At 40.9% G+C, this 10341-nt stretch overlaps 1 protein-coding gene across 1 annotated transcript; it reads left to right on the forward strand.

Moving 5' to 3' along the window:
- The first annotated feature begins 2681 nt into the window (after positions 1–2681).
- Positions 2682–9481, forward strand: SLC14A1 (solute carrier family 14 member 1 (Kidd blood group)). The gene is made up of 8 exons (XM_089499976.1): positions 2682–2835; positions 3881–4070; positions 4268–4396; positions 5067–5259; positions 6173–6320; positions 6718–6852; positions 7824–7873; positions 9299–9481. The coding sequence occupies exons 1-8, from the start codon at positions 2682–2684 to the stop codon at positions 9479–9481; spliced, it is 1182 nt and encodes a 393-aa protein (XP_089356102.1).
- The last annotated feature ends 860 nt before the right edge of the window (positions 9482–10341 follow it).

Genomic DNA, 10341 nt, shown 5'->3' on the forward strand with positions numbered 1-10341 from the left:
CTACAGAATTCAACGGCGAGGGAGCTTTAGCGTCCTTTCCCACGGCAAACCGTTTTTAAGTATGTACACTCAGTCCCCAGTATAGATTACTGAGTCGAAGTCGTAGAATCTCCTCGGTTTTTTATTTATTTATTTTTTTTTATTATTATTTGTATTTATTTGGCACGGTTCACACTCTATACTGAACCCTGAACTCTACAAAAATTTGAATAAATTACCAGCTTATTTCGTAAATGGACACTCCAGACATCGCTTTATTGCATATGACGCTGATTTATGATATACTCCTTGAAAATGCATGGTGAACAATATTCCTTTCTCTCCCCCCCCCCCCCCCCCATATGCATTTATCCTTTTGGCTTAACCCCAGCTATTCGATGTACAGGAGATGTGTTAGATTGGTCTGAGACACCACCCACCACTTGTAGAAAGCATTCCCATTGACTTCAATGGAAGCACTTTCCTGCCAATCGGTGGCCCAAAACACTGGCCCATGGAGATCTGCAGCTTCTCCTTAATGTTTTTCTTTATCATTATGTACTTTTTGTTTGTTTGTTTTTTTTTTTTATATGCATTCCATGTTCGGGGACTCTTTTTGGGTCACTGGAATGCTGCTTTTGTGTACACACAAATATAAATTTTATATACATATTGGCTGTAGAGTGAAATTAGAAGGGTTAACGCGTTTCACAAATAATGATTTTTATTAAGCCTGCGGTTGCTGTGATCCATTCAATAGACTATAGAAAGAATTGGGCTAAGCAGCCAATGTTAACATAGGAAAAGTTCCAATATTGTCTCTAGAACACAATGCACAGAGAGCGGGCAGCCACACAACCAGAATGCTAATAAAGTACCAAGTCGTTCTCCGGGTATTGTTAGAGTTTATTGTACTTTCTGTCGTGTAATCAATTTCTCAGCTGCAGCTCACAGGAAAAATATCAATGTATTTTAAGATGTTTTCCATGTTCCTAGAGTTGGGTGAAGCGGCGCAGATGCCCGTCAAGATCAAAAGCTGCCTTGCAAACCTGCTAATAGGCAATGTTACTGTTTTAGATGAATCATCAAATGGCCTTCCAGCCCCCCTGCTACGTTCCCTATGGGTCCTGGATAAAATAACTGCATTCTATGATAGAATTGTTTATTTTGTTTTTCGTTGACATTCTGCCAGCTGGACTGGGTGCTGAGCTGGCTCGTTTCAGCACAGTTGGTACAGCGGCAATAGTGATGACCCCCCCCCCCCCCCTCCGAATAGCTGCCCATTCACATGAGAAGCAGTTTGTAACTTCTAGCTGGGGGGGGGGGTTAATTAAATAGTAGCACTTCAAGACCTCTCTACAGGGCCAATAATGGGTTTAATAGAGGTTTAATAATTGAAGTTGCAGGAACCCTATGGCTGGATTACTAGGAACTAATTGCCCTACTAGCTTCTCTACTTTGCCAAACAACTCAACTGCCCAATTTAGGAGCTCCCCCTCTGAAACTGGCCCAGTTGTACTATAGAGGATGGCACTGGTTTCCACTGGCGGAGTGTCGGGATATGACATCATACACCAGCGCTCTAAAGGAAGAAGATCTCTAGTAGAGAAAGCAGAGGACGCCCTCTTTGACTCAATAGGTCTGATGGGGCAGTTTGGAGTGCTGCCTGGAACAGCCCCCTTAGACCCATTTAATGTAACACCAGTGAGTCCTTGTTGCAGGAAGGGCTGAGCTGGCCCCCAGGGGCTTCTGAAAATCACCCCACAGTTATGCCGGTCAGCTCAACCCTTCCTCCAGAAAAAAACTCTCCTTGGTTGGATGTTCAAGACATATTGTGAGTTGAAACTTTGAATTGTCCTAAAAACACCCAGTTCAGTGAACCCGTACCATGATGTCTTAGGTGGTGGTGGGGGGTGGACTTTGTGTTTGGAATCAAAAATTATAGGTTACTGCAATGCGTTCCAACTCCCGTGAGAACGTCCCTTACTGGAAGATGTAGAAAACACCAACTTCTAGTTAATCTGTTTTTGTACTCTTTGTACCAACAGAAAAGAGGTGAATACACTAAACCTCAATGAGCTCTTGTGGATCCGATTTATTTACCCACCAAAACCTGTTAACAATGAACCCATGAAAAGCCGTGGCTTCCTGAGAAAGACAAGTGTTTACACACTTGATATGTGACGCATTCTGTATTTATCACCCGTATTACTCAAATAACCAGAGCACCATGGCTGCTTTACCAGCCCCCCCCCCCCCCCCAAGTCCAAGCAAACCATAGCAGCAGCCTGTTTTTTGTGTTGTTGTGGGTTTTTTTTGGTTTTTTTTTTTTTTTTTTTTTTTTTTTTTTTTTTTTTTTTGTTTAAAGAGATTTGTTACTTATGTGAAACTATCTGTCCTGCTGATGAGGACATTGGGGTAATTGTTACCTAGGCTGCTGGATCCGGGGGCCGTCTTACTTGGGAGATTGTTCTATTGGGTAATTGGTTGCCTTAGTCCGTCAAGTCTCTCTTGGTGGGCCAGTTGGCGAGATCAAAGATCTCTCATGGAAAAAGTACACGCTAACGAAATAAAACGATGGTAGAACATTACTATTTCTCAGAGCATCGCGTTTTAAGTGCCAGCTAGACTAGGACTATAGCCGTTGCTTATGAGAACCTTCTTGTGTTTGTGTTTTTTAGAATTATAGGAAACTGGAAACCATGGAGAGTCAAATTCCAATCAATATAACGGAAAAAGAAGAAAAGGAGAAAACTGAGGATGATCCCGGTCAATGTTCTAAGAGCCTGGTGCTCTTTTGTACTGCAATTCATTACATTTCTGGAGAAATGAAGGAACTTGGTGACTGGTTAAAAGGTAAGAAAGAACTGGAAGCACGGTTGGCCATCATTCTGTGTAGTTAAACACAAATGTGTGTTTGGTTTTTGTCTCTTAAATTTCATTAAACTCCTTTTGTTGAAGAATTGGGCAAGACGCTGGAGTTGCAAAAAGTGTCCTAACTGATTGGAAGGGCATGTATGAAGCCGTGTGCATAAACATGTGGCAAGTACATAGTTACACGCCACCTATTGGGGGAATTAGACCCGTCTGAGGCTAGATTTAAATGTTGGACGACAGATCACCAAAACAATTCCAAAAATGTCGTTTGTATCAGGATTTTCATGTCAAATTCCCGAAATCATCGGCATTCACCTTCAGGGCAAGAATGAACGGCGGAAATCTAATATCCGTAGACCACTTGTTGCGTAATCCCAACTACATTCCCCACCGAGAAGCTGGGTTATTAGAATTTCATCAGATATGTAGCACCCTCTGTATACTGTACGACCCAAGTAGATGTCCAATTAATTGTGGGGTTATGGTATAGAGAGGTATCGTTTGCATATAATGGTTCATGCCTTCTTATATAGAAGAATTGCCTTGTACAGTACTAGAAGTTTCCAACTTCAAAGAGCACATGAAACCTACCGCTCGAAAATTAATGGTCTTTGTGGCCTGTGCCAAATCTGAGTTTAACCTTAACAAAGAACTTCTAAACTGTCTTGGGGGACTTGTATTACCCCCTCCCCAGTTATGAAATGTATATGGTTGTGTTGGCCCAGGAGAAGATGGAGTCCTTGATCAAAGTTGACTGCTTTTCTCTTGATTTATGATTGGACCAGTGCAGGAAAAAAAAAAAAATCACATCTTGGGTCTCTTTGATTTTATTCCATCTTGAAAAAAAGAGACCTTCTTAGGTCCCAAAAGCACATGGTTCTACATCTTTCTGTGTTGACCCAATAAAATGTAACCGCATCTCCCAAAGACTTCGTCCTACCCACACACATTTATTTACTAAACCAGAAGTTGAACTATTTTATTTAATATTGTTAATAACTCCTAACACGTTTTTATGTTTCAGATAAACCTCTCCCTTTCCAGTTCATTGACTGGGTTCTACGTGGAACATCACAAGTGATGTTTGTAAATAATCCTCTTAGTGGGCTTCTTATCGTGATTGGCCTCTTCCTCCAGAACCAATGGTGGGCAATCGCAGGCTGCTTAGGCACAGCCGTGTCTACCCTCACAGCTCTAATTCTCAGCCAAGACAGGTAACTTCGAAGCCTGAGTCTGTTCCAACAACCCCCCACCCCTGTGTTTCCTTCCATGTATAACCATTTTCTATAAAATTTGGCATGATGGCAAAGCTGCCACCATGAGATGTTTCAATAAAAGAAGCCTCTGAGTCTGTAGAGGAATTTGATGATTTTGTATGTCGTTGAAATACTTTCTCCTGTATTCGCCACAGGTCGGCGATCGCAGCGGGATTGTATGGCTACAATGGTATCCTTGTGGGATTGCTCATGGCAGTCTTCTCCGACAAAGGAGATTGGTACTGGTGGCTGCTTCTTCCCGTGACCGTCATGTCAATGACCTGGTATGTGCGCAGTGTAAATCTATATATTTGTAACACAACGTTCTCTATATATACATACTGTATGTGTGCGGGTGCCCAGACGTTTTTTTTCCATGGTGGGACAATATAGTCTCCTTTGGAAACTCACCGAGAATGACATCCTATGCTTCGGCTTTTTTTTATTTTAAGGATGACATGTACCCTCTGTTGTGGCTCTCCAAAGATGCGTAGAACCCCAGGGCATTGGAATGGGTAGAGTGGTGAGCAGATGGCAACTGTGGGCGTCCAGGGTTTGGGCCTAGGAATCATAGCTGATAACCAAACCATCTTGGGCTGCCTTTTATCTCTTAAAGGGTTTGGTTTCTGGCTTCATCCATTCACAACTTTCTATTGGCTATGTTGGTTTGGGGGGGCAGCTCCGCCCCATCCACGGCTCGCCCTGACGTGGCTTCTCGCCCTCCCATGAGGAGCTCTATAGGACATGACGTAGGGACACTTCTGGAATTAAGTGTCCACACAGAGCACAAATAAACATTTGAGTTTAAAGTAGGGGTGGAGGGTGGCCATTTTATTAACCGTGTGTGTGTATGTATAAATGTTTAATTTCTACACTTGTGTGGTGAATCTTAAATATAGAATGTAAATTGAAACGTCTAAGTGGGGGTCCTAAAACGGTGCTCTCTATGTCCAGTCCAGTCTTAACCAGTGCCTTGGCCTCCATCCTCGGTAAATGGGACCTACCTGTCTTCACACTGCCCTTCAACATTGCTGTCTGCCTGCACATAGCTGCCACCGGACACTACAATGTCTTCTTCCCTACCGTGGCTATCCAACCCATAGACTCCGTGCCAAACATAACCTGGTCTGATGTGCAGGTGCCTCTGGTAAGTGTTACACTATTTAACCCTAGGTGTACTGTCGGGTTGCCAAATAACGGGAAACCGCCATATAAACGTGAGGAGCACTTAGATTATGTTCTGTTGCATGGTAATTGTTCAAAACATGACATCTAGTTTACTCCTCATGTATCTGTTGATCATTTACTCCTTGTAAAGTGACGAGTCTGTCCTCTGAACTGCTGAGACCTGCACAAACCAGCTTAGAGACCAACTAAGTCATAAAGCAAAGCTCAAGATCAGAGACCAAAGATTATTAGAGGTTTCCCAAGTTCAAAAGGAATGCATTAAAGTCTTTAAAATGTGTGATGGGACACGTTTCATATGATGCCCTCTATGTGAAACTGATCAAGTAGATCTCCCACCACTCAGTGTGGTGTTTTGAGCACAAAAAATATCACATGACTGATAACAATGGCGGCTTCCAGGTCTGGAGATGAAGGGAGTTTATTGGAACAAAATGAGAGAAAACCAAGTTGTTTTTATTTATTTTATTTTTTTGTCAAATTACTGTTTACAGCAATTGGAGGGGGGCGGTCATTGTATACAGCGCCGGAGGGGTTGTTGCTGTGTACAGCGCTGGGAGTTAATGCTCAAAAAGGACAAATATTTTTCTATGGGACTTTAAATGAGTTGTATTGCCAACTAGGACAATTATACAGTATAGAACTTCTAACGTTCATTAATGGAGAGACATGGCCTCAGTAGCACAATACTTTCGTACCTCCCAAGAGGCCCTAATCAGAAAGTACAATGGGGACCAATTCCCTCTTTTCTAGGAGGTCGGAATTTTTGCTGGGTGTCTCAGGGTTCTACAGCCCTAAAAGCCCCGATAATGTGTATAGAGCTGAAAGTTAAATAAAATTGAAAAAATTTTTTATTTCTTTTTCTTCCCATCCAGTTGCTGAAGGCAGTCCCGGTTGGCGTTGGGCAGGTATATGGATGCGATAACGCGTGGACGGGGGGAATATTCCTGGTGGCCCTGTTCGTCTCCTCTCCGATAATTTGTATGCACGCTGGCATTGGATCAGCTCTGGGGATGTTGGCAGGTAATATACTGGCAATAAATGGATAGGTTATATAAAAAAAAAAAATCAGTAATTTCCAAAGATATTAAGAACACCAGAAATTATTTAATTTAACTTTTTTTTTTTTTTTTTTTTTTTTTTTTTTTTTTTTTTGTCTTGGTATGAAGGGGTATAAATATAGTGTGTGTGTGTATTTTATATATATATATGTGTGTATATATCCTTTTTTTTTTTCCCTTAAAAATATTTATTATTTTTGAGTTGCATTCAAGAGTACTCAGAATGATGTTTCTAATGCTCCCCGCAGCGCAGAAACAGAACGCAACGTACAATAGGGACTCTTTCTGCGTATATGCAAGATGGATATATAAATTACGGAAATAAATTAAGCTGATTTAATTCCTTTTGTTTATTTCAGGGCTGAGTGTGGCCGCACCTTTTGAGAAAATCTATTTCGGGCTGTGGGGTTACAATCCCGTTCTCGCCTGCATTGCGGTAGGAGGCATGTTCTACGCTCTGACCTGGCAGTCTCATTTACTCGCGATATCGTGTGGTAAGTGGAACTTCTGCCAAAATGTTCTCTTGTGGTGCGTGAACACAAACTGTGAGGGTTAGAACATCACACACCATGCTTAAAACCATATTATAATACAACGTGACCTTTTTTTGTTTAAACATTCCTGCTTCTCCTGTTGCTTGTTTTTAGTTCCTAACAAATGTTTTATAACTTTTAACGAATGTCTTCAGCTGTCCGTGGGCAGACTCTAAGCCAAGGTCTCGTAGAGAGAAGGTTAATGGAGATCTAATTTAATGTTTTGTCTGCGTGGGGTTTGTGGTGGTCCGTGTCTTGGTATCTGCCAGGAGACCAGCCGGATGGTCGACCATTAAATACCCTGACCCCTTCCATGAGAGGGTATAAAAAAAAAAAATGGCGTCCTCAACAAAACACAGCAATAATAATAATTAATAAAAATATGTTTCAGACCTAAGGCTACCACAAACCTAGAGCTAAAAGGCTTCTGTAGTTGGGAGGGGGGGGGGTGTAACAGAAACCACAGGGCCCGGTGCGGAAATTGGCCAAGGAGCCTCCCATTCATTATTTAGGGTGTTTGTTTTTGTGGTTTTCTCTTTTTTTGGGGGGGGGTCTGTTTTCCCTCTGTTCTGTGTGCAGCATTCAGGAAGTGGATGTGATGTCACTTCCTGGAACAGGCAAAGCATGTGGGGAGGGCTGGCACCTTTTGGCCCAGGTTTGGGGCACAGCCAAGTGGCTGGGTCATGGGAAAGCCGTGTAGACATGCCCACCCCGCACCTTATTCTCCTCCCACATAAATATTTTGGACATATGGGGCTATATAGATGGCGGGCCCCACATACATGGCCGGTCTGCCCCCTGCTAAGCCACAACAACCCCCTCCCGCCAAAGAGGGATGGCTCTCTGTCACTTGTGCAGGAAGTTCCCAGGTATCTTTAGAGTGTGTAACTGCATAAAAATGTATTATAATTATATATATCTTTTTCTTTTAGCCTTATTCTGTGCGTACCTTGGGGCTGCCCTTGCAAACATGATGGCCGTGGTAAGTACATAAAATCTTGAGGGGCATTTCTCCAATGACTCTTTAAATCCATTGCAATTATTAGTTAATAATTTTGTACTTTGTTTGTTGTGGGGGTTTTTTTTTTGTTTTTTTTTAGCTTGTTTTTTTTTTAGCCGCTAATCCCCATCTAACCCGTCCTGAGACTCGGCTGAAAAGGCCAGACACTAAGTTTATATACAAACTGGCTGATGATGTCACGACTTGCTCTTTCACTCGTTTAACAGCAGGGGAAGCAGTGCTGACCACATGTATATAGCGCCCGTAGATTCTGTAGCGCTGTAACAGTAGGGGACAACGCAAATATTTAACAAGACAATTTAAAATTGCCAATAATATTAACACGTGTTTTAAGAAAAAAAGAAAAACAAAAAAACATACTTCTTCCTACACTGACCGTGTAGTGTAAAAAAAGTATGAAAAGTTGGCGAGCTGCTTATCACAGGCTGGCTCGGGGTAATAGTGCGCCCTAAATCAACTCTTATAAGATCGAAAAATAAGATGTTGGCGTTCACATCAACACACAAAAAAAATTGCTGATTTATGGTAGCCGTGCAGCTTTTTATTAAGATTCAATGTGATAGCGCTATATAAAAACCATAAATACTGCTTCAGAGCTCTTTAGAAAGGCGCAGAATTCCCCCAATTTATTGCCCCTTTATAAAACCTGGTACAAAGATTTATAAAAGTATAAAGTTAGACCAGCTCAGATAAGGTCAGGTGCATGCTGGGATATGGGTTCCAAGCAGAAGACAAATAATTGTTGTCAAAAAAAAATAAACGGGTAAATAATTTTTTATTAAAAAAAAATAAAAAAAAAATTCCCCACATCTGAATCTAAAAAAAAAATAAACTTTAACAAGGCAAAGTTTTTTCATTGATCGGTGAAAGAGTTGTAAATAATGGGGAACAGTGTCCCAGCAGAAGTGGTAGAGGGTAATACAGTGAGGGTATTAAACATGCATACGTTTCCTGAATCTAAGACGAGACCAACGACTGATTAAGATCTGGGTCTTCACAGCAGAAAAATAGGCAGACTAGACGGGGGCCGAATGGGGCCGATCTGCTGGCCAGTTGTGTCGTTGGTAATTTGGATGCACAGTTGCGTGCGTATGCACAGACATTTGAAATATGTTGAATCATATCAATATAATATATCAATGGAATCTGAATTATTCTGTTGCTAACCAGCAGGTAAATGTTCAGCTTCAGATATCCTCCCAAGAATCCTGAGAGGTTCTAGAAAGCCTCCTATGGCGTTTTCTTTCTTTGAGGACCTCCTGTTGGGCACTTCCATGATATCCACTATTTTAAACCAAAATATTAAATGGGAGGGGGGGGGGCGCACATCTTGGTCTTAAGCACCGTTCATTCTAAACTTTTTTTTTGGTGTGTTTTTCCTTCTAGTTTGGGTTGCCTTCATGTACGTGGCCTTTCTGCCTGTCCGCTCTCATCTTCTTGTTGATCACTACGAATAATCCCGCTATTTACAAGATGCCCTTGTCTGAGGTTACTTACCCAGAGGCCAACAGGATCTATTACATCGGCATGAAGAAGGAAAAGAGAGAAAAAGGAAAAAATAATATCTAACCCCCCCCCCCCCAAAAAAAAAATATTTCTTTACTTTGATATAAATGCGTGTATTTATAGATTTTGGTTAACAACATTCAATCATTTAACTCCGCTCTGGATCACTTTTAAATATGTTAATTCTACTGATTTTTAAGCACATCACCTGCTTATTGGAATGTATGAGAGTGTGTGTATAGTGCCGCTGGTGTATACGGTGCTTTCCATCTGTAACGAGCGATGCGCAGAAAAGGGTGTTCATTCTAAATTTCCACCCTGAGGAGTTTAAACGCATTTTGTAAAGAAAAATAAGCCAATAGTAATCATACTAAGTATGTTTGAAAATGGCAGTTAAATTATTAAAAACCCTTAACTCCAGGTGCTCTAAAATAAAGGGAAATAAGTGCATACTACTCGCATAACCTGACCGTAGCATAATGGGCTTGGGGGGGGGGGGGGGTTTGTTTGGTTTTTTTTTTTTGGTGTTTTTTATTTTATTTTTTTTTCACTTTTGTATATTTCGGGGGGGGAGGGAATAGATTTATATAATTTTATTTTTTTCAACTTTTTTTTTTTTTTTTATTTTATTTTTTTTTGTTTGTACCCCTCAAAACATTAGGGGTTTTAGGCAGTGCCTTTAATGTCAAATATGTGATGCACCAGAGTTCTGCATATAATATATAATATATATATTATATATCTCATTCTATTTAAAAATAAAAAAAAAAATGGTCATGAGCCAAGAATATGCTTGTATCTTATGCAATTTAAATGGTATTGGTTAATCCATGTTTTCTTTCTGGTGGCACATAAACTGCTGTAAAAACATTAAAAAATTCATGTGTTTAAAAGTGAACATTTCAGTGTGTCTGGTTTTTATA

Source organism: Sceloporus occidentalis, unplaced genomic scaffold, assembly GCF_023333645.1.
Source record: "Sceloporus occidentalis isolate IW3139 unplaced genomic scaffold, rSceOcc1.0.p SCAF_144, whole genome shotgun sequence".
Taxonomy (NCBI): Eukaryota; Metazoa; Chordata; class Lepidosauria; order Squamata; family Phrynosomatidae; genus Sceloporus; species Sceloporus occidentalis.